Source organism: Panicum virgatum, chromosome 8N (assembly GCF_016808335.1).
Source record: "Panicum virgatum strain AP13 chromosome 8N, P.virgatum_v5, whole genome shotgun sequence".
Taxonomy (NCBI): domain Eukaryota; kingdom Viridiplantae; phylum Streptophyta; class Magnoliopsida; order Poales; family Poaceae; genus Panicum; species Panicum virgatum.
In genome coordinates this window covers 21,893,815-21,918,993 of record NC_053152.1, presented here as the reverse complement: position 1 = coordinate 21,918,993, position 25,179 = coordinate 21,893,815, and the positions used below count along the sequence as shown (strand labels likewise).

The 25,179-nt window shown below is 40.2% G+C and overlaps 1 protein-coding gene and 1 pseudogene across 1 annotated transcript; one reads left to right on the top strand and one right to left on the bottom strand.

Annotated features, from left to right (window-relative positions):
- The first annotated feature begins 1,840 nt into the window (after positions 1-1,840).
- On the top strand, positions 1,841-24,800 carry LOC120684569 (annotated as a pseudogene).
- Positions 15,009-20,584, bottom strand: LOC120684568 (2-(3-amino-3-carboxypropyl)histidine synthase subunit 2-like). Its single transcript, XM_039966423.1, has 10 exons — positions 20,376-20,584; positions 20,069-20,265; positions 19,195-19,303; positions 17,876-18,272; positions 17,533-17,602; positions 17,387-17,454; positions 16,310-16,425; positions 16,127-16,233; positions 15,842-15,978; positions 15,009-15,688 (listed from the first exon to the last, which is right to left on the bottom strand). Exons 1-10 carry the CDS (start codon positions 20,460-20,462, stop codon positions 15,438-15,440), a joined length of 1,539 nt encoding a protein of 512 aa, XP_039822357.1. The 5' UTR covers positions 20,463-20,584; the 3' UTR covers positions 15,009-15,437.
- Positions 24,801-25,179: the final 379 nt, after the last annotated feature.

Below are 25,179 nucleotides of genomic sequence, written 5' to 3'. Positions count from 1 at the left end.
CTAAAAACTGTCACCATGTGCAGTGTAAGAAATTAATGGTTTGTTTCAGATGCTGTCGGAAGATACGGCACGTATATTGGTGGAGCAAGCACACATGTATGAAAGTAAGCTCCATATGGGGACATACTTGAATATCTACAAGGTGATCCAGTTTGCCTGTGCTGTTAGGACTGAGGCGCTGGTGTACTTGAAGGCCAAAGGTGCATGTGCTACCCAGTAACACATTATTAATTTTCTAAATTGCTGTTGGAGGCATCAAGACTGTTGAGAAGTACCCGTGGTGCCAAGGTGGCTAAGGCTGCTGCGAAGAAGTTATGTGCCTGCTTTGGGGCACCATAATGCTTGACTATCACATCAACTGCCGTGTTATTTTGGTAACATAATGGTGTTGTGAAATGAGTACTCCCTCTGTTCCAAATTATAAGTCATTCTAAGAATCTTGGAGAGTCAAACCATCTCAATGTTTAACCAAAATTACAGGGAGAACCATCAAAATTTATTATATCAAATAGGTATATTATGAAAATATAACTAACAAAGAATCTAATGATATTTAATTGGTATCGTAAATGTTATTATTTTGTTGTATAAATTTGGTCAAATTTGGAAAAGTTTGACTCTCCAAGATTCTTGGAATGACTTATAATTTAGAACGGAGGGAGTATTTCGATTCTTATAAGTATATTCCCTACATGAGGTGTTATTTTCTTGGTTAATCTAGATATCTAGAGATTTGCTTGGTAATGTGGAGTTTTGATTCTGTGTGCTGTATGCGGCGTCGCGTCTCCTGCCAGTGCCTGCTGCACGAGCCTAATGAGACTGTAACTTCACGAATACTTGGAACATGGAAATGACTTATCTGGCACGTTCGTTTGTGAATTGTGTGATGCGAGAAAACTAAGGTAGAAAGACGAGTGGAAAGATCTGCTTTCTGTGTGAATAAAGCATTGGGAATCCAGACCCGACCCTTAGGGAGTGTTTGGTTTACTAAATTTTAGTTCATGTCACATTCAGTGTTAGGTTACTGATCAGAAGTATTAAATATAGACTAATTATAAAAGTGTTAGGCTAGTGATTAGAAGTATTAAATCTCTATAATACGAAAGCTGGGTCCAAAAGTGGGCTAATGGATGGATAGGTCCACATCGCCCGTTAATCTGCAAACTGTCGGATCGGGCTAACTTGCGACTCAGGTCAAAGCTCAGGACATCTATTGAAGAATAGGGAATCTAGTGTGTACGATTGCAGCATGGTTGCTCTTATTTTTGTGGAATTCTACAAACGTGCATGTGAAACTAATGTTCATCAGAATAATATTCTACAAAGGAAAGATAATCAAGGTTGGCAATCCAGTTTATGTTGTGCAGGCAATCCAGTTTGTATGGTACGAAAAGCATTTGTCATGTGTATGGTGCTCAGATTAAAAGAAAGAGCTGGTTGTTAAGACTATTAGATGATGCAATAAAACATTTCCCACTGCACACTACTCATGAGTTCAATCGTCTTATTATTATTTTGGACTACAAATTATATGTTATTTTGTGTACGTCTAAAATTTATCCGTGGCGTTAGCACGGGTAACTTACTAGGTTAGCAGAGGTGTGCGTGGTAGCATGGTAGCTAAAAAACTTATAAATTTAAGTTGATATGTGTGTGGTAGCCGGAAAAACTTCTGGTCTAATTAGTTAAATTGATTTGTACCTAATGGTCAAAGGTGTTCGGAGAGGTCTGTATGCATTTCTCTTCGTATATGTGTACGAATATAACAAGAATATGGTATTGGTGATATGGTGATGGTGCTTGAGTTTTTTTTAACACGACGTACACTCTACTAGTTAAGATAATAGATTACCAAAAGGTGGAACATCGTATTCATCCCTACGGGTTCCATTACCCATCATACAAATTCCCTTTTTATAATCCTTTCTGTGGATATCGAGCCTAAAATTCCGGGAACAAGAAGCCAAGAATACAAATCAGCGGCGACAAACAGGCGTGATTAAACAAATCCAATCAAGAAGTCGGACATTGGTACTAGTGTCTTCCATATCGTAATAAAGAGAACTTTGTCAGAGAAGTCGGACACTTCGCCGGCGGCAAGTGCACCCGAACATCACGTGAATGGCGATCTCCCACCCCGCCGCCTCGCCGGCGCCACCGTGCCCGCCGTCTCCGGGCGTCGGCGGAGTGCCCCTCTCGTCGGCCATCGGCGACCTCCTCCGCTTCGTCCTCTCCTCCCACGCCGCCGGCACCGGCAACCCGGATCACGACCCGGCCGCCTTCCCCCTCTCGCCCTCCTACTGCGCTCGCCTCCTCAACGACGACGGCGACCTGTTCGGAAAGCTGGCGGTGGGTATTGAGCAGTGCCTCGATGAGGGGAGGCTCCCGGGGCCGCCCGCGGTGGCCGGGATCCCGGTTGGGGAGGAGGGACCGGAGGAGACGGAGTGGGAGGCGGTGCTGCTGGAGAAAGGCGCCGAGCTCAAGCTGGCAAAGCTTCTTCGCTCTTTCTCTTTTCGTTGCTTCAGTTCCAGCTGTTTTCTGTGGCATGAATCATGGATATTTTTAAAAAAAATCTGGAAAGGAGATGACATGACTTTATTCGGTAGAATTTGGTATGCTAGTTGCTAGATGAAAAGCCAGAAAATCTGTGGCTAATCTGTTCTCCAGTATATATGTCAAGAACCATGGGGACCATGGCAGCGCACATAATTTTAGAGAGCCATGCATTTGCTGCAAAGTTTGACTAACTTTTAGCGGTAGCATCAGTTGTTTATGAGCAGACAGGACGAGCAGGGTAATCTGTATCCAGTGTCCATGAGTTATTTATAGGAACTGAACCTTGCAAATTGCACATAATATCTCCTTTGGGGCAGTGTCAGCTGAGCAATAGAGTGAAAATTCAATACTGCAAGGATAATAATGATGCTTGTTTTCCTGCAATATGGATGCCTTATTTGTTGGCTAGGAGTGATCCCTTTTTGTTTTGATTGTGACTGATCATTTGTCATTTTCAATGCATCAGATGTACAATGCTGTCGACTTTGAGCTGCATGTTCAGGAACCATACTTCACTCAACTCAGAGGTAATTCTAAATCGTTATCCACTAGTCAAGTGTGCCCTGCATTTTTTTTTCATTTCCAAACTTCAAATCACATTCATATTTTTCTTGTGATGCTTTTTTCCCCAGCAATATATAGTTTGAACAGCTATTGCAAGGCAGAGTTTCTGTATAATAAGTTGGACCATTGTACATTGAAATCATGCTCAATTACTTCTTACATGTACTCCTGTTACAAGCATGTGAAGATGTAAGATAATAACTGCAGTATTTCTGCTTTTTGTAATGAACATGTGGATGACACCTTGTATGGAGAAATCTGTAAGACAATTATTTATATTTGAGTGAAGTGTGGATTTTAATAACACTTTCCTTGGACTTCCTTAGTGACTACCTTTTCTAACTTAAAGCATGTATTCCTGCAGCCGAAGCCAAAACAGTTGAAGGGAGGTTAGCGACTGGTAACTACAACCGGTACGCACATATGAGTTTAATAGTTGGTTATGGATGTTTGAGCTGGATATATGGACATATTGTATATCAACTTTACAGTCATAGACTCATAGTTGCTATACTCAATAAATCTCACAATCAAGTTGATGAGCCAGAAGTATATCAATATATATGAAAATGGAAACAAATCTAGTCTAGTTCAATGTTTCCTAATACTTTTTGGTTTTGGATAGTGTAAATCCAAGTTGCTCTGGCCTGGGAATCTCACATTCTGCACAGACCAAAAACTTTGCAGATAAATTGCCTGTTGAGATAGTTTGTGAACTTTATAAATTTTTACTAAATTTGTAAAGCTCAAACAAATATCCAACAAAACTTACTAATTCAATGCTTATATATATGGTCCTTACAATATAAAAATATTTCCTAAAATCATCAACCCTTAATGTGGATTCTGTACATATTTTGTGGTTAGACCTTACATGGTACTCAAATATGCTCATCTATTTATGCATGCGTGCTTTGTCATCTCTTTGCCCCAGGATTACACAAGGTTCTTTGCTGCTATTCAATAAATGCCTATTGCTTAACGTTGAGGTAGCATTATTTTCTACATAATTACCTCTTCCCAGTATGTTTACTTATGTTTTTACTTCATTTCCATAACCTAAATAGCTTATCCTTAAGAAAAAGAAGAAGAATAACCTTTTTGTGTGAAACGTAAATGTCTGCGGAGAACTCAATTATAAAATAATAGATTAGATTATAGTTCAGGAATACTTAATGTGCAATTAATTTCTTAATCAATGCAGACATTCATTTTATACTTTTTTTACAAAGTTGTCGGTATCTGCTTGTTCCTTTTCAGGCAGTTAAGAAATACAGTTCGTTCTCTGAGATGCTGCAAGCAGAGATAATCTCAAATGTCCTTCCTGGTATTTCATCAATAGAAGAAGGTAAATAGTTTAATTTATTGAAGTAGTTCGTGCATTGTCTTCTGAAATTTTGTCAACTCATGTATTCTGCATCTTCGATCTTTCATAGCCAATGTTTCTGGAAAATGATATCCTTGCTTGTTATAGTGAATAACTTAACCTGCATTTGTCATGCCTTGACTTTCCAATCGATACAGTGCATTTGTTCCTTGAGATCTGGAACAAACTACAGTGTTGATGTACTCATTAAATAATTCAAGCATGGCACAGTGTAGACAATTAGTTTGATAGGAGTATCCACTCTTTTTTTTTAAAAAATGATATTTAAAGATCTGGTAGATTCATCAACACAGTAGGATTAACCCTCTCTTTTCAGGTGTCAAAGTATACAGGAAATTCTATACGGAGGAAAGGGAAAAGTCTTATGGAGTCCTAGCAATATCTGTTTCAAAGCCATCAGTTCAGCCTTACACAACTATGACTGATATTCTTGCTGTGAGTGTCACTGTTTAGAATTTTGTCCAAAATTTCTTCCACATATCACGTAGCCATCTTCTTCACTATCATTACGGATGTACCTTTTTTCAATGAGAGAAGAAAAAGGACAAACATACCATATAAGTACAACAAAGAGCTGACAAACGCCTCAAACAAGAAGAAGAAAATAAAAAAAAAGGAACAAAAAAATGAAAATAAAAATTTAAGAATAATTGTGGATATACTTTCTTATGATAAATTGAAAATTGAACAGTGAATACACTCGGCATAATCCAGCTTACTTTCCTCTTTGCATATTAGTTGAAAAAGATTGTTGGTTGAAGTTTCTACACATGTGGGTAAGAGCATCGTAGGGACCTTTTTTTCTAGCCATCATATTGAGGCTTGTGGATATACTTTCTTATGATAAATTGAAAATTGTACAGTGAATACACTCGGCATAATCCAACTTACTTTCCTCTTTGCATATTAGTTGAAAAAGATTGTTGGTTGAAGTTTCTACACATGTGGGTAAGAGCATCGTAGGGACCTTTTTTCCTTGCCATCATATTGAGGCCCTGTTTAGTTCCCAAAAATTTTCAAGATTCCCTGTCACATCAAATTTTTGGGCACATGCATGAAGCATTAAATGTAGTTTTAAAAAATAACTAATTGCACAGTTTAGTTGGAAATGATGAGATGAATCTTTTAAGCCTAATTAGTACATGATTGAACACTAATTACCAAATAAAAACGAAAGTTCTACAGTAGTCAAACCCAAAAAATTTCACCAACTAAACACGCCCTGAATAATTGTAATATGGGGTTATTGCGTTCTTACCCCTACTCCAGATTACAATTGTGATTTTACCCTTGTTTTTGTTCCCTTTGTGATTTTGCCCCTACTTTTTGAATTTGAAGAGAGAGTTTAGTCCTAATCCGTGAACAGCATGTAACGGTGTCAAATGAGCTGAGAAGAGACAAGTTTGCCCTTGCGAATATGCCCCTACTTTTACACGAATTTAGTGTTTTTACCCCTGTTTAACTTCAAATATTTGGACAACATTCTGACTGATCCAAAATAAATGTTTATACTCTGCTTCACTTATGTTTCTCAGGGATTGGGTTATGATGGATTGGGTCGACTCCTTGGTATGGCTAGAACAGCTGGTCAGGTACATAACATTGCTATTTCATGAGCATTGACTAGAGGTGGCAGTTGGCTAACTAGTACCATGGGACAAATCCTTATGCCAAGTTTGCGCCCCTTGCTTACCTCCTTATGTTTTTCACATCGTTTGCATATTACGTGTAAAACAAATCGTGGCTATTGGATAATGAGATGGTTGACTGTCTAGTAGTTGCTTGGTATAAATTTTTTTTATCATCGTTATAAATTTTGTACATAGCTTTTAATTTGATCACCGTCGTAGGTCCGGCAGTGATAATATAATTCACCGCTCATTCAAAAACGAAGGTGATAATCAACACTTATCAACGCTGATCCATATCCAATGCCGCCCACCCCTCCCCAAATTGCCGGTGAAAGGGGGCTTCGTACCGATGGTGATGGGGTCTGTGCAATAGTGCAAGCTTCGAAGTAAAGACAGCAAAGTGAAAAGAAGAGAGGTTTTTAGTGAGACTTGCCTAGTGGCAAGTTGATCATCCCGCTTGGTTGGTGGTGGTAAAGTCTTGACTGGGAGAGACTTGATGGTCGTCATCAGTAGGGATAAAAAGGAAACGGAAATTTTTGTGTACCGGGAGTGTTTTCGAGATTCTACCGAGACTTTAGAATATATGGAAACGAAATCGGTATTTTGTTTCCTGAAAATGAAAACAAAAACCATTTCAGCCACTTTCAACCGCTTTCGAAAAATACCTTATTTGTCCAGTAAATTACCATTGATAATACGGTATTTATATTATCTCAGTTTTGCACGATTTAGTACTTTGTAATGAACATGGTCCCATTTAGTCCATTTCGAGTGATTTATCAATGGGACTAACGAGTTTGCGAGATCATACTTGTAGGATTTCTTAGGTCCCTTGGATGACGTCCAAACCAAATCCGACACGTCCAATGCGCCGTCGAGACGAGATGTCCAATGCACCGTCGAGACGAAGCGTCCAATCCACCGCAGAGATATCAAGTCGCAGTGAAAAAGCAGAGATTTCCAGTGGGGTCGGATAATCCGAAGCAAGGGGGTCAGATAAACACACCAAAGAACCCGGATTATCCGATCCTATTTAATACATGTCGGATTTTAAGTGCTAGCATTACTCAGAGAGCATGTTTCTAGGGTCTGAAAATTGCTAGTGGGTTCGGATTATCCGAATGGGTCAAATGAGCACATCGGACAAATACTCGGATGATGTACCAGAGAGCATGTTTTCTCAGATGAAAAATACTCTTCGGGGTCGGATGATCCGACGTGGCAGTTCAAGGAGCGTCGGACTAATGGGCAGTAGCAATGATCAGTGACCGTTGTTTGGAATTTAAATTTGGCAGTTGCATCGGATGATCCGACGCCTCAGTCAAGAACGGGTCGGATGAACAGGTCGGATAAATGACGTCAGCAAAAATTGTAGAGGGTAACGGCTATCGGGGAATCTCAGTGGGGTCGGATGATCCGACGCCCTAGGGTCGGATTATCCGACGCCTACGCAGAAAAAGCGATAACGGCTCAAAACGGCTAGTTCGATTTGGTGGCCTATATATATGGGTTTTCCCGGTCATTTGAAACTTGCTGGAGTTCAGAGAGACCCTAAACTCATTGAAGAACATCTCCAAGCTAACCAAAGAGAGAATTGATCACATCTTTAGGTTTAGCACTAGTTTAGCTCTTGAGTGCGTGAGTGAGCAAGGTTGTGTGCCTTGTGCCCTAGTTCTTGAGTGAACAAAAGTGTATCTCGGTGAGCCAGCCATCCTTGGAGTCTTGGTGACTCGCCGGCACGTCCTCGACCCTCCGGCTTGGTGTGGAGCGGCGACGACAAGCTTTGTGCGGGGGACGTGAAGACCCCTTTCCTTGGTGGAGAAGCTTCTTAGTGGAATTCGGGATCAAGGTGACCGTAGACTTAGTGTCTTCGGAAGAGACTTGATTGCCGAGAAGCAATACTCTTTGTGAGTGCTTCAACAACATGGATGTAGGTGTGCCTTTATGGCTAACCGAACTGAGGAATCATTGCTTGCTTTAAAAATAGTAGAGATAGAGATGTACCCTAACTAAATTTGACTACAAGTGTTTGTAGTTATATATTTAATAGTAGGATATTTAATTTACCTAAGGTTTGAATTTATTGATGCCTGTGTGTGGCTGACGTGTATTAATATGCCAACATATTTAGACTGACGTCTAATTAATAAGACGCCAAACTTCACGATAACATATTCAATCCAGTTTGACATTCCGCTGTTTTAAAACAGGCCACTTTTTCACATCTTGTCTCAAAACATTAAACTTGCCTAGTAATGGTGTTATCTTTTCAATTCTCATAATTCTTCATGATAATAATGCATTCCAGTCTTATAACATATTCCAGGCCTTCTGGCATCATGTTTCTAGAGAATATAGACTATGTGGTTGAATGGTAGACTATGTATACTAGAAATGGTGTTTTCTCTCTTATTTGGATCCCTATATAGGTTAACAAGACGGAACTAATAATTCCATCACACGTAGTATATGGTAGTATTGTGCGTCATAAAAGTTTTCATTCAAGACACCCTAAAGTTGAAGCTCGGCATCTCTAGTGTGCGTCACCAACGACTTGGGGGGTTGCATGACGCGGAGGGACGATGGGATTGCACGATGCAAGCAAAAGCGCGCATGTTCAATGCACCAGCACGAGGGGACTTGGGCATCCTGGCGCGCCCTTCCTGAGGTCACCAATGTATATTTCTTAGGGTATGGTCTATATCAGTCCATGGCTCATAACAGAGGTGAAAGTGATCCAGTAAGTATTTGATTTCCACATCTTGGGGAGTGTAGTGGATTGGATTTCATTGTTCTTCTCATCATATAAATATCAAATGTTTTATTTCGTTTTGGTTCATCCACAAATTATATTTCAATACTAGTCAGCGTTATCTAGTGGAACCATTCAGATACAAAGTTTAACATAGTTCTAGGCTGATTTTTAATTCGATTTTGATTAAAAAATAACTCAATAATTAAACGGACAATGTAGGGACTTAGTGGGTCATATTTGCATGCTCAGAATCGACCAGAACTATATTTTATACCTAGTTGTTAAAACAATGTTTGAGAATGTGGTATGCTAGTATGCTATTATAGGTAATAATGTTGGTCTGATCCCTCCTCCATGAGTAGGATGAAACCACTATAAAAAGAAGTAGTAAAAAAGTGTTTAAACTCTTACTTCAAAGTTCAATTGTGATTTTACTCCTACTTTTCAAATTTTGTGATTTTGCCCTTTAACAAAGCAGCCGTTTACCCCTACTATGTAACATTGTTTGCTTTGCTGGACTATATAGAAGAAAAAAATAAAAAATAAAAATCACCTAGAGAAAAAGATAGTTATGTCCATGACCTTATCTTCTCAGAAACGAATGAGAATCTCACAAACCCAGAAGGGTGGTAGGGTTTGGAGGTCTGGGCGGCGGCCACCCGGCGACTTGCGGCTCCCTCCCCATAGCGCTCCCCCTCCTCGTCGCCCTCCCCACCCTGTAACGCCCCAGTCCTAAATATGGCTAAGTTCTACTCTGCACGTTGAGTAAAACACGCACTCGCACCAACCCGCTTATGCTTTCGTCCTCGCTTCACGTAAAAGAGTTAACCCGGGGGTTGAAATGCACTTGGCACTTGGGTTTATATGTTGGTGAGACTCACTCTCAACTAGCAAGGGCATGTGACAAACACGTACCGGGACTACCAGATTTGCTTTCGTTTTAGGTTATTTGTATTGGTCAAGTGCCTCTAGATGTGGATTAGCACGTGGTGTGTCAAGAGACGGACACGTGCTAGCCACGAGGGTCGGCTCTGATACCAATTGTAACGCCCCAGTCCCAAATATGGCTAAGTTCTACTATGCCGTTGAGTAAAACACGCACTCACACCAACCCCGCTTACGCTTTCGTCCTCGCTTCGCGTAAAAGGTTTAACCCGGAGGTTGAAATGCACCACGTGTTTGTCACATGCCCAGGATTGAACAGACGTACCGTTTACAATAGATACATCACCAATAAACCATAAAGAGCAATTTTAGTCATTACATGAATTCAACATTAGGGATTACAAGTTCATGACAAGGATAGTTCAAATCTGAAATTAAAGGTTCAAACTTTCATTACAAGACTTGGGCTCACGAATGACATAAAAGATATATGAAATTAAAATTTGGTGTTTCAATATGCTCTCCTGAAAGATAAACTACGCAGCGGACAAATCGATAAAAGCATAACAAGCAATGGCGTCTTGCTCAAGGGCACCATTGCGGCCACATCGATCGAACAACTTCCGGCTCACCTGCAACTTAGTTTAAATAGAAAAGCAAGATGAGTACAAAAATGTACTCACAAGACTTACGCAATTATATAAACAAGGAGTATGCAACAGGGCTCAAATGAGGCTTTAAGGTTAAGTTATTATTGCATAAGCATGAGCTCTCTAACCAACATCTAGCTCTCTAGCAAAGTTAATTAATCTTGCCCAACCCACCATATGTTTTAGTTGATTATGATAAGAATAAAATAATTTAATATAGAGATGCCATAAACTATTACCAACATAAACGAAACTTTCTACGAAGAGTTCATGGGATAGTGAGCGTGCTCATGTCTGAAAGCGCGACAATTCGAATTGATTATAACCTTGCAAGGGTGTACTACTTTACCCACACGACGCAAGGACCATGCGACTTACCCAACCGGCCAAAGTTGGATAAGGGGTACTTGCGTCAACCGTTCCCAACAAGGCTCAATCGATGAACATCACGCCTAGATTACGCGTGGAGTAACTTAGGTCCACCGGAGACACCTCTAAACTTCCCTACACATAGGTCCACCGGGGACACCTCTAAGTCTCCCTGCATAGCCCCTTGGCCACATATCTAGGACCGTGCATCAAAGACCAAGTCAAAGAAGGTAATTGGCTCATCCATACCATTATTTAGGATATGTGGTAGCACACAAAGTTGCTCAAAACCAACATCATCCACGGACAGTCCTTAATCAGTTCAAGCGGACTATGCCTCCGAGACTCCTTTCTCTAGGCCCTATCCTTCCGCCCAAACCACGAAACCAACTTTCCAACATAACCAACCCAACCTTTCCAACATAGCCTAAACCGAACATGTGCGATCAAGGGTAACCAAGTGAGTGTGATGACTCTAAACCATTCTTTTCTTCTCTACCAAGTGATATATACAATACTCTAGGTATGGCTAAGCATCTAGTCAAGTTGAGTATTCAATTAACTATCATGTGACACGGATAAAATAATCTCAAGGAAGAGTAATGCATAAAGATAGGTACAAAAATGCAATATATAACATAATATGCATAACCCATAAATACCCAAATGAGATAACTAAATTAACTCAATTTAAATAGGTGCAAGGAATCATGCTTAGCTGCTTGTCTTGGTTTTCTTCTGGCTCAACAAGGAACTCAACACCGGGCTAGGCTTCGGCAACTTCGGTGGGCTCAACGGACTCGCTCTCCGACGGTTGAGTCACAAGAATGCATGAATGAATGTATGTATTAGAATGATGTCATATTCGTGCATGAAATGATATGTCATGAATAATGAATGATTCATCATGCAATGATGCACAACACAAACAACACCAATCATGCACATCTAGCACTTAAACAAGAACATCCTAACAAGAATTGACAAACAAATTCTTAATAGCAAGAATAAATCATGAAATAAATCTAATGCATAGAGGACATCAAAACAAACTCATGAGAGTTGTTTTTACAGCAAAAGCATTTTTCTAGAATTACTTATAAATATTACAAGTTTCATCTAGTCCAAACAAGTTAAATCATAAAACACATGCAAACTTCAATGAAAAAAATCTCAAGAAACTACCACATATAGTAGACATAAATACAAAGCTAACACAACTGGATTTACCATTTTAGCAGTTTTCAGTAAAGAGTTATGCAATAAACAAGTTTTTAGACAGAGAATGAGAAAACACACTAAACTCTATTAAACAGTGAAGGTGCATAAAAACAAGTGGAACTATTGGAAAGAGCATTTCACAGGATTCTAAAAAAATTTAGTTTGATATTTTAGAGCAGTACATAATTAAATAAGCATTTTATTTACTTTTACAATATTAAAGCATAAATAAATCTAGAGAACAGGAACATGCAAAAACATATTTTTCCAAGATATATCTACAGCACAGGAGTCTAACAAAACAAGTTTCATAATTTTTGGCAGTCTACACAAATTTCTACGCATTTTGTAAGATCACAGCTCATCAAAAATACATCAAAATCGCAGCAAAACACTAGATCCACAGGAAGCCGGCGCCCCAGGCCACTAACGGGTGAGCCCAGGGGCCAGCGCCTCCTCCAAGCCGGGTCAAGGCTAGGCGCCTGCCTTGACCCGCGCCTGGGCGCGCCCGCGCGCGCGCCACTGCGCGACGCCGGCGGCCGAGCGGGCGAGCGGACCAGGGCCGGAGGGGCTGGGAGAGTGCGCACATGGCGCGTCCCCGAGGTCGGCGAAGCTCACCCCAGCGGCGGACGACGAGGGAGGCGGTGGAAGGGGCGGCGCGGTGAGGAAGGGCGGCGGCGGGCGGAGAGCTCGCCGGGAGGCCCTGCAGAGCAAGGAAGAAGGCCAGGTTATGGCCGGAATCGGAGGAGAGAAGGGAGAGGAAGCTCCCCACGCGAGGAATCGGAGGGAGGCTCACCGTAGATGGCGAATCGAAGGTCGCCGGCGGTGAGGAAGAAGAAGATGGCGGCGGCTATGGTGGATGTGGTGGCTAGGGTTTGGGGAACGGGGCCGGCTGGGCTTTATAGGGCGAGGAGGGAGGCAGACGGGTGCGGCGCCGCGGCAGGGGCGTGGCCACACTGGCCGAACCGGCGGACGCCGGCGTGGTGCGCCGCCCGTGCTGCCCAACCAGGGAGCGAAGGTGGGTTCTAGAGGAGGAAGGGCGCCTGACGAGTGGGAGCTAGATGTTGGTTAGAGAGCTCATACTTATACAATAAGAACTTAACCTTAAAGCCTCATTTGAGCCCTCTTGCATACTCCTTGTTTATATAATTGCATACGTCTTGCGAGTACCTTTTGTACTCATCTTGCTTTTCTATTTAAACTAAGTTGCAGGTGAGCCGGAAGTTGTTCGATCGATGTGGCCGCAATGGTGCCCTTGAGCAAGATGCCATTGCTTGTTACGCTTTTATCGATTTATCCGCTGCGTAGTTTATCTTTCGTGAGAGCATGTTGAAACACCAAATTTTAATTTCATATATCTTTTATGTCATTCGTGAGCCCAAGGCTTGTAATGGAAGTTTGAACCTTTAATTTCAGATTTGAACTATTTTTGTCATGAACTTATAATCCCTAATGTTGAATTCTTGTAATGATTAAAATTGCTCTTTATGGTTCATTGGTGATATATCTATTGTAATATGTGACATTCCGGCCCAACAAGGATGAATTTGAGCCCACTAGTGACCCAAATGTGAGTGGCATGGCATGTGTGTGGGGAGTTGTCCTGCGGCGCACGCGCCACGGCGCGATGCCGACGGCGGCGGCCGAGGCGGCGAGGAGCAGGGCCGGAGAGGCTGGGAGAGCGCGCGCACGGCGTGTCCCCGAGGTTGGCGAAGCTCACCCCGGCGGGACAACTCCCCACACACATGCCATGCCACTCACACTTGGATCACTAGTGAGCTCAAATTCATTCTTGTTGAGTCGCGATGTCACACTCCCCACCCTTCGACGCCCTCCCACACCCTTGCGTTTGCGCGTGCTCGCGGCCCCCCTCCGCCTTCGGCCAAGCCTGGCCTGCTGCTGTCTCTGTCGGCACTAGTGGAGCAATGAGTAAACAGCATGAAACGCAAAAATACTAGTCTAAACAATGGAGCAATAATTAATTCCTAAGTGCAGGAAATAAACGAGAGAAGAAGTTGAAAAAATACAGAGGTCAACTTGCTGATCTAATACAGGGGTAAAAGCACAATTGTCATAATAAATAGGGGCAAAAACGCATGAGCAAAATTATCAATTTATCCAAAAATTAACATCATTAGAGGGACTTAACAGATCAAGGGTAAAGTCTACATTCATTTGGAAATCGTAAGGGTAAAATCACAAAGTTAAAAGTAAGAGCAAAATCATTATTTCGCTGCAGAACAAGGGTAGGAATACAAACGCTTTTGCCCCGAAGAAGTAAGCCGAAGATTAGCCGAAGATATAAGACATATTATGTACATGTTAGTGTAGTCATCATGTACTTGAGAAGTATCACAGCAACGAGTATTATAGTAGAATAGGAATTCCAATATCATGCTTGTCACCAAAACCATCCTCTTTGCTTAGAGTTCTTTCAACTTCTGCTGAACCAACGGTAGACCATTGTTTATGAGATTATTTCGGATTTCTTTACCTACAAAATGCATTAAGTACAACTTTTTGCGACTCGTATATATACAACTGAAGTATTAGTTACCAAAATTTTCATGCGCTACAATAACTTTGAACATTTGACCACTAATTAGAAATATTAAATGTGAATAACTGACAAAATCCTTTTCATAAACCCCGGGTGAAATCGCGAGACGAATCTAATGAACCTAATTATACAATGATTAGACAATATTGTGCTATAGTAAATAACCTCTAATGATAAATTAATTAGACTTAATAGATTCGTCTCGTGATTTACCATCCATCCATGTAATTAGTTTTATAATTAGTCTATGTTTAATACTTCTAATTAATGTTGCAAATGTTACCAAAAAATTTTGTGCTAACTAAACAGGCCCTTTATTTCTAACAAGTACGTGTACCAAGTGCGTACATGATCGATGTCAAAAACAGTTGTCACTTGTCATCATGGACGCCTCACATCTGTTCCGGCAATAAAAGCAAACAAAAGCAGCTGTAAAGGATTACCAAATGGTCCATTAAGAAATTGCCAATAAGAATATATAGGGCAAATTGTGTCTTGTACAAACATAATGGACAATTACAGAATGGGTGGCAAACCACGTATATCTTCTGTAACTTCTGAAATCATGCCAGTTTCTGGAATCTGCAGGGCTGTTTGACTATCAAAACTGACTCTCCGAATGTGCTAGTTTCTAACAGAAAAAGTGCCTCCTGAGAGAACTGCATCCAAAGGTTAGTTCCCCTTCCCCTTAGAAACAGGTATTGCACACCAACGATAAATCCATGGTCGTCTGTAAATCTATCTTTCCCAATAAAAATAAAACAGGCATTGCAGAATGGTGAACCTTTTAGGGTGCAAGTGATCTCTCTGTGTTTTCCTCGCCAGAGACCTTTAGTAACTGATTAACTGCCAATTGCCATCATTGTGCACTTTGTGTTTTCTCGTCATTGTAACCAGCTGCCCTCCCCGTTCTGCCCACCAAGATTGAATCAGGTGCTGGACCCTCATAATCTCCAGTTAGACCACGGTATGAACGTGCCTTGAGGTAGTCGATTGAGGACATTGCTCTTCCTTGGTAAAGGACAGCGTTGTTGTTTTGGTTTTGGATGCTTAGTGCCTTTTCTGTTACCTCAGCCAGTGTAAGTGATGTTTCTGATTGTTCCATACTTTCTGTTGGGGGCAAACAATTGAATGAAGAACATGTGACTAGTAAAATTAGTTCAAGAAAAATAAAAGATTATGAGCAAGCCACCATCACAGCACTACTAAAGTACAGAACTTGTTCACACAGTGATGGATGCATAGACTTAGCATATGATGTACCTTGAGTGCAGTTATCTTCCACATAGGCACCTGTGATAAAGGAAAACCGTGCTTCTGTTGCGCTTGTAACTTCTTGTTTCTCTGAAGTGATCAAATCCTTGAAATCCAAAAGATATTCACCAGTCCACTCTCTTCCCCTGAAAACATTTTGCTTCTGGCATCAGAACCATAGTAAAATTCCGCAAACTGATGCCACATGTGGCACTTCATATAGATTTCTAATCAGGCTAGTAGAGTGACAAAATTAACTCAATGGTGCTACTAGAGTACATTAATGCTGCATACCTGCTTAAAGCTAATACAGCTTCAAAAGGTGTAATAACTGGAGCTAAAAAATATTTGCTATCCAGTAGAGCAGTTTGGGCACAAGAAACATAAACAAAAACTTCGCACTGCCAAAAGGAAAAACAAGTTGTTAGTGGAAATAGATAGGGACACAGAAAACAGTTCAGACTTAAAGAAGCCCACCTCAGGAAAATTTGCAAGTTTTGCAGAATTAGGCCGGCCCATGACCAATGTATAAGATTTCTTTCCAGCAGCCCTGATCATTTCTTTCAGTTGTTCAATTATATGAAGATAACCAGCTGCATCATCAAAAGAATAGAATGCACCACATCAAGAAATCTATGTGTTTGTGCTAAAATTCTAAGCCAGCTAAACGTGAGAAAATAAAAAATAATAATACTCCAAGTGAAGTGACAGTATTTATGATCATTTAACTGGACGAAATCAGCAGATCAGTAAAGGAAAGAGAAGCGTCTGGTCCTGCCAAACCATCAACTAGTTATAGAGTTCCTGCACATCCCACTTGAAGTGCTTCCGGGCCCAACTAAACCTGCCTTGGGTCATCTAATCAGGCTAGGACCAGGTACTGCATAGCCTGATGTCTTTCTATGGCGCACCAAAACATCTAGGCAAAACTCAAAGCTGAGGTCACTATTTGATAAAGAGCTCGGCATTCTAACAGCACCTCAATATTCGTTAAAGAGATAGTCATGCTTTAAGTCACCGCGTTACCAGGTCGATTCGGTCAAGGAAAGGGGACAAGGAATGTGGAACGCTGCATTGGAAAAGTATGTACAATAGGGGTATACATCTTTGGGACGATAGTTTGGGAGGGAGGAACGCGATCCTAAAAAAACCGGAACAGAAACATGGAATGATACCGAATTAATACACATCTCCATGATAATTTAGGCATATACCACAAATATATAAAAAAGATAGAATCTAATAGTAAAAACGGCTGATTGTCTTTCCGGCCCACCACAAAAGAATGCACATAGAATTGAGCCCATGACCCGCGTTCTTGCCAGCCAATAGCATCCAAGCAGACCCACGTCCTTGCTACCAGGCACCATCGTCCTTCCTAGTTCCTGTGCTCGTTGGATCGCATACCAGGCGTGATCCAGGTAGCGACCCATGCCATCCCAGACCCATGTTACTGAACTTTCAGCAGAACACGGATCGCTAAGTCATCCCGCGTTCCCAATGACTAAGGTCATGCTAGCATAATAATTTTTTATTTAAATTAGAAAAGCATACCAACACCCAGAGTTCCCACTAAAATTCCAATAATATTTGCATCCTTTGCCTTCTCCACAAGGTAATATCTGCAAGTACATGTGCGCTTTGTTATGAGTACCACATATTGTCAGGAAAAAGTATATGAATGCTGAAAAAAAAGGTACCTTCGCCTAAGAACTTTCATCAGATGAGAGACATCTGTTGAGAGTTGATTTCTTATTGCATCATATCTAACTGCAAAAGAAAATATCAATATTCAAATGCAGAAGATTCCTGTATTAGAGCAATACATAAAAAACGATCAATTACACAAAAGGAATTTTATGCAGTTGTAAACAATACAATGCAGGGAACTTTAATAGCTACATCACAAATTCCATGAGGTTCAAGTTGACAACTGGGCACTGAAGACCAAGAATTGAACTTTTAACTGTAAAAATGACTGTACTCGAAATACATCAAATTGGTATGCATGTTAGCGACAAAATGAGAAACAAGAAAACAAACCTATTTCACATTTATTGAAGGTCAGCACAATGTTGGCAAATGCCGAATTATCATGTCCAATCCAAAATATTATATAGTCCTCCATTTTTTCCTGAGGTGAAATATTCCATGTAACACCACCAAGGCTGTATTTGTGTGTGGAACTAGAACATTCCATGCTACAACGATTATTCAGAAATGTTGACACATCACTCTTTATCGACAAATCTACATGGCAAGAGTTTCCACTCGATTGGGGATAATTATTTTCATCTGCATTATTTGATGATGGGCTCATAACTGAACACAAAATGTCTGCATACTTGACTTCAGAATTGCAGGAATTTGATTTATGTAACTCTTCAAAAGTTCGTCTAAGGTCATCCAATGCATATGCATACTCCAGTCCATATAAAACCTATTTGGTAAGGCATGTTAGCCGAGAATATTACAAATAGAACAATATAGACAGTCAAACACGCCAGCTGTACTGGAGAAAATCTAAATCAACAGAAACCAAAACTGAGCAGAGTCTTTTTGGACATTATGCAAGAGAGGTGCATATCTTTGCATTAAAAAGGAAAAATGAATCAAGTTCATTAGAATGTTAGTTATGCGCTCATACGTTCAGGATCAACGAAAATCCTAAACATGACTTAACATAATAATGGAAACAGCAAGATGTTATGCAAATATTGCACTATGCTAATATACCATTACTAGCGCCATAATAGGAAGAGTCGAAGAGCACAGGGAAACAGCAAAAGTTGTACTCACCTGCTTTTGAGCCTCGATTACAAATGACCTAAATCAAAACATGTGTTTCCTAAAAGAAACAATCTTATTACTGATCTAACTGATATTGCTCTCAATGCTAACAATAATAATCTCAGAAAAAAAAAGCTTTGACTCGTGAAAGAAATATGAATCCAAGCATGCCCATTTTTTCTCCATTTACCTTAAGTCCTTAATATAGTTAAGAAGAGTCCTTACATGGGTAGCAAAAGCAATCATTTCTTAGCATGTTGATCTGACCAGTGGTGGGCCTGCCACTAGGGTCACCCGGGCCGTGGCCCTAGTCACGTCCCAATAATCTCCACTACCACTTCTTAATTTTTGTCTAAAATCTAGAGGTCCAATTCACTGAAAAGGTCTAATAACTAGAGGCCCATGTACATCGCTGAATTTGGTCCTAGTCATGGGCCGGAGCTGGGTCCGCCCCTGGATCTGACAGTGTGATTTAGCAGATTTGTCAACTCGAGAACTCATGAGAAGGTGCTATGCTTATTCTGTGGATTAAAGAAAACCCATTTAAGAACAGGAAATAGTTTGGTCCATACCAGAATATGCTTACTGCCTTTCCTTGAGCACTCCAGAATTGAGCTGGCACAGGCGTCGACATCCAGTGGTGCCTTCCCAAGTACGAAGAAAGCTGGCAAATTTGATATTCTACATTTCAAATTCGCAGTGTGATAGTGTTAGCACAAACATATGCTCCCCCCATTTTTATTTATATGTCATATTAGATTTGTCCTAAGTCAAACTTGACTAACTTGGACCAAGTCTATAGAAAAATATAGTAACAAGTAACAACTATACTATCCAACATACGCACTATCAACATATATTTCAGGGTGGATTCAATGAAACAAATTTGGTATTGTAATGTTATTGGTTCTTTCTATAAATTTGGTCAAAGTTGTATAAACAGAGGGAGTAGCAAACAGTAAATGGTTCCAACAAGTAGAAAAATTGTAGGAAACAAATTCTATCTTACTATCAACAGGTTTCTCCTAAATTTTGTGCAGCTAAGCACAATACTTTTTTATGGCATGAGGCGTGATTAACCAACAATGTTGGCATGCCCATCCCACCGACTGAATAAACCAGGAGCATCGAATTCATCAGTATCACCATCAGTACGATAGAACTCTATCCCCAACCTCAATGTTCCTGATTTCTTCAGTCAATGGCATATGAAAAATTTGATGAAACCCATAGAGAGAGAAATGGAACATCCAAGTGTTTGTCCCCCGAAATAAAACTTGTTTACAGAAACTAGCTAACTACAAGACACTAAAACTCCCCCTAATACGGTAATACTATACATAAGAACCCCATCCACCACTGATAAAAAAAATCGGAAGATAAAATGAGGTTCAATCTTTCGACAGGAAACGCAAACAGTAGAGGTGGGCGTGCGGGTTTGCTCACGGGCTCATGCAAGCGTGGCCGTAGTGGACGACGCACTGCGCGTCAATGTGTGACGCGCCCACCTCGTCGACGCAGCAGGAGTTGTACGCCGTGTCGGCCATCACGAACACCCTGACCCCGCCGCCGCCGGAGGAGGCGAGCTCCCGCCGCAGCGCCCTTGACACCGCCGCGGCGTCCTTGAGCATCTCGTCGGGTAACTAGGGCGCCAAGAAACCGAGCCGACGAATCAGATGCGGCCACGAACAAGCTCTCGATGAATCAGGAAAGAGAGCACCGAATCGGAGAGAAATGAATTGGGCTTGGTTACCTGGAGGGCGACCCTGGTGTAGGCGCGCGCCCGGAGGAACTCCGCGGTCCGGGGAATCTCGTACCTGGAGCCGACGTCGGCCTCCATGGTCGACGGGGGTTCGGGAGGTCGCCCGCCGCCGGAAGAGAAGGGGGCGGCGCAACGGGGAAGGAGAGAGCAACTGAGCAAGACTGCTGCTCCAGGGCTTTGGGTTTGTGAGTTGGCGTCTCGTTTCCGCCGTTGGATCGAAATATTGGGCCCAAATCCGTACGCAGTTATGTTACTTTCAGATACTTTTATCGAATTTTTTCTAGCTGTTGATCGATGAGAATTATTTATAAAAACTAAATTTGTAAAGCTCAAACAAATATCCAACAAAACTTACTAATTCAATGCTTATAAAAATATTTCCTAAAATCATCAACCCTTAATGTGGATTCTGTACATATTTTGTGGTTAGACCTTACATGGTACTCAAATATGCTCATCTATTTATGCATGCGTGCTTTGTCATCTCTTTGCCCCAGGATTACACAAGGTTCTTTGCTGCTATTCAATAAATGCCTATTGCTTAACGTTGAGGTAGCATTATTTTCTACATAATTACCTCTTCCCAGTATGTTTACTTATGTTTTTACTTCATTTCCATAACCTAAATAACTTATCCTTAAGAAAAAGAAGAAGAAGAATAACCTTTTTGTGTGAAACGTAAATGTCTGCGGAGAACTCAATTATAAAATAATAGATTAGATTATAGTTCAGGAATACTTAATGTGCAATTAATTTCTTAATCAATGCAGACATTCATTTTATACTTTTTTTTTACAAAGTTGTCGGTATCTGCTTGTTCCTTTTCAGGCAGTTAAGAAATACAGTTCGTTCTCTGAGATGCCGCAAGCAGAGATAATCTCAAATGTCCTTCCTGGTATTTCATCAATAGAAGAAGGTAAATAGTTTAATTTATTGAAGTAGTTCGTGCATTGTCTTCTGAAATTTTGTCAACTCTCATGTATTCTGCATCTTCGATCTTTCATAGCCAATGTTTTTGGAAAATGATATCCTTGCTTGTTATAGTGAATAACTTAATCTGCATTTGTCATGCCTTGACTTTCCAATCGATACAGTGCATTTGTTCCTTGAGATCTGGAACAAACTACAGTGTTGATGTACTCATTAAATAATTCAAGCATGGCACAGTGTAGACAATTAGTTTGATAGGAGTATCCACTCTTTTTTTTTGAAAATGATATTTAAAGATCTGGTAGATTCATCAACACAGTAGGATTAACCCTCTCTTTTCAGGTGTCAAAGTATACAGGAAATTCTATACGGACGAAAGGGAAAAGTCTTATGGAGTCCTAGCAATATCTGTTTCAAAGCCATCAGTTCAGCCTTACACAACTATGACTGATATTTTTGCTGTGAGTGTCACTCTTTAGAATTTTGTCCAAAATTTCTTCCACATATCACGTTGCCATCTTCTTCACTATCATTACGGATGTACCTTTTTTTTCAATGAGAGAAGAAAAAGGACAAACATACCATATAAGTACAACAAAGAGCTGAAAAACACCTCAAACAAGAAGAAGAAAATAAAAAAAAGGAACAAAAAAATGAAAAATAAAAATTTAAGAATAATTGTGGATATACTTTCTTATGATAAATTGAAAATTGAACAGTGAATACACCGGCATAATCCAGCTTACTTTCCTCTTTGCATATTAGTTGAAAAAGATTGTTGGTTGAAGTTTCTACACATGTGGGTAAGAGCATCGTAGGGACCTTTTTTTCTTGCCATCATATTGAGGCTTGTGGATATACTTTCTTATGATAAATTGAAAATTGTACAGTGAATACACTCGGCATAATCCAGCTTACTTTCCTCTTTGCATATTAGTTGAAAAAGATTGTTGGTTGAAGTTTCTACACATGTGGGTAAGAGCATCGTAGGGACCTTTTTTTCTTGCCATCATATTGAGGCCCTGTTTAGTTCCCAAAAATTTTCAAGATTCCCTGTCACATCAAATTTTTGGGCACATGCATGAAGCATTAAATGTAGTTTTAAAAAATAACTAATTGCACAGTTTAGTTGGAAATGATGAGATGAATCTTTTAAGCCTAATTAGTACATGATTGAACACTAATTACCAAATAAAAACGAAAGTTCTACAGTAGTCAAACCCAAAAAATTTCACCAACTAAACACGCCCTGAATAATTGTAATATGGGGTTATTGCGTTCTTACCCCTACTCCAGATTACAATTGTGATTTTACCCTTGTTTTTGTTCCCTTTGTGATTTTGCCCCTACTTTTTGAATTTGAAGAGAGAGTTTAGTCCTAATCCGTGAACAGCATGTAACGGTGTCAAATGAGCTGAGAAGAGACAAGTTTGCCCTTGCGAATATGCCCCTACTTTTACACGAATTTAGTGTTTTTACCCCTGTTTAACATCAAATATTTGGACAACATTCTGACTGATCCAAAATAAATGTTTATACTCTGCTTCACTTATGTTTCTCAGGGATTGGGTTATGATGGATTGGGTCGACTCCTTGGTATGGCTAGAACAGCTGGAACAGTTCCAGATGGATTACCTCCTCCAAGGTCTGTACTGATATCATCTTCTATGAGACTACACCAACCAAATGTAAGTTCAACTCTACCTTATCAAAATAAAAAAATGTAAGTTCAACTCTACCTTATCAAAAAAATGTAAGTTCAACTCTTATTACTCTGCCAATTTTATTTCCATGTTGTCCCATCCAAACATCATGTTCTTGTATATTACAAAATTCTCAGCACTTAAAATTTCTCTTTCACCTAAGACTGGTTGTCTTATTCTACTGGAGGTGAGAGGTTGTTCTTTAACTGATGCTGCAAGGGCATTGGCCAAACATGTTCACAGGTGTACGAAAGGATGGTGGAGCGACGTTAGTGGAAGTGGTAAAGATATGGTCCAGCTTGATACTCATGCCTGTTGGAGGCTACTGTTATGGTTTATTTTATTGTTGCACTGCTTGTCTTCAGATTCCAGCAAGAACGGACTCGCATCTGAAGCCATTGACTCTTTGTCACATGATTGTTGCTGGATGAATGTTCATCTGACTCAACCATATGGTCCTGTTTTGAAATCCGTGTGCATGAAGGTTATGGCGCCAGATGGTCTCAAGATGGTGCAAAGGTACAAGTAGGAGTTTTCTATTTATTGAGATGATTGATGTTTCTTGGATGCTGATGTACGTAAATGGTGTACCTCAAATCCCTAGTTATGGTTTTCAAGTTCTGTGCTGTAAAGGAAATTCAATTTTCTCTTTTCTGTATTAGTACAAGCTTCTGAAATTGAAAACCGTGGAGATGTTTACAACACAAATTCGTAGCTGATATCACTAGCAAACTCCATCAATGAATGCCAGGCACTCAATAATTTACTTGCCCTTTACATTTCCGCAATCCCTAGATTATAGCATGTATAAAAAATGGTTTTCTATTTTGCCAGTTGCAGACTTAAAACATTGGTTTCATATACTTAACAGTTCATATATGTAATAAAGTCAGTTAACTATTGATTCTTCTTGGGCACACTTCCAAATTGCTTAGCGACTTCCATGCTTCAAACAAGCAGGAAAAATACAGTTCACAAATTATGAAACCAAGAAGTTTGAACATAATACTCATAAGTTGCACCAATGTTTGCTGTTGCCCATGCGAGCATTGTCACATTGCAACTGTGCTAATTTCTGAAACAAGAGATACTGAAGTAAAAAAACATCGCTGTAAAGTTGGTGTAGGACTGTTGATGAGCACTTAGGTTGTTCACTTGATATCTGGTTTTGGAAGACTCCAAAAGGGATCCAATCAAGGGACCCCTCCTTTTTAAATTAGCACAATGGCTGATAATTTAATATTCTCGCATGATCCTGATGACCTTGGTGAATTTTCTGTTGATCTGTATTCCTTCTGTCTTGATATATTTGCATGGACAGCTAATGAGAAGTGGCAGACTTGATGCCAATGACATTTCTATATTCAACAATTATCATGCATCACAGAACTTTAGCTTGCTACAATTTCCAGATTATATGTTCAATCATGTAACTGATTGGTTATGATAATTTGTAGTTCATTGGATTCTTGGAGCCCTACACCCCAGAAGGCTTTTCTAAAGGGTGGAAACACTAGCTAGATCATGATCTGTATCTAGCAGTTCCACAGAGTTGTTCATTTGTAGCTCCTGCAGGCATAAGTGTTTTGTTGAATGACCAATTACTGAAGATATTTTTTTTCAAGGATACTGAAGATAGTTGTCTAGGTCAATGTAGAAGAAATGATCGTGTTTATCAGCTTCCTGCATATTTATTGTACTTTTGACATTTTTTGATGACCAATTAATCTGGCATATTAAGAACCTTCCATGTAAATAAAATACTAATTTTGTAGCTCTGAAATTTATCTTGGGATCAATGTGTCCATTTTTCACAGAAACGATTTGGAAATGGCATTTTCAATTAGTCAGACTGGCGATGAGTAGGCATTGCTTATTTACAGTGCTCGCTTCAAGTGAATCACGGCTGTTAGTCAACAAATGTTGCTGTAAACCTAAGTAATCAGGTTACAACATTGCGAAGAGTACATGGATTGCCAATTCTAATCTTTGTGATTTGGAGATGTGATTCCGTCGTCCTGATTGCTAACGTTCATAGCCCACATGCATGTGAACGAGCCAGTGAGGTAAACTCTATGAGTCACACGACAAGATTAAAAAGTTCGCGATAATATACAACCCGGTTATCACCATGTACAATGTAGTTGAGCTTCTGTTGTCTC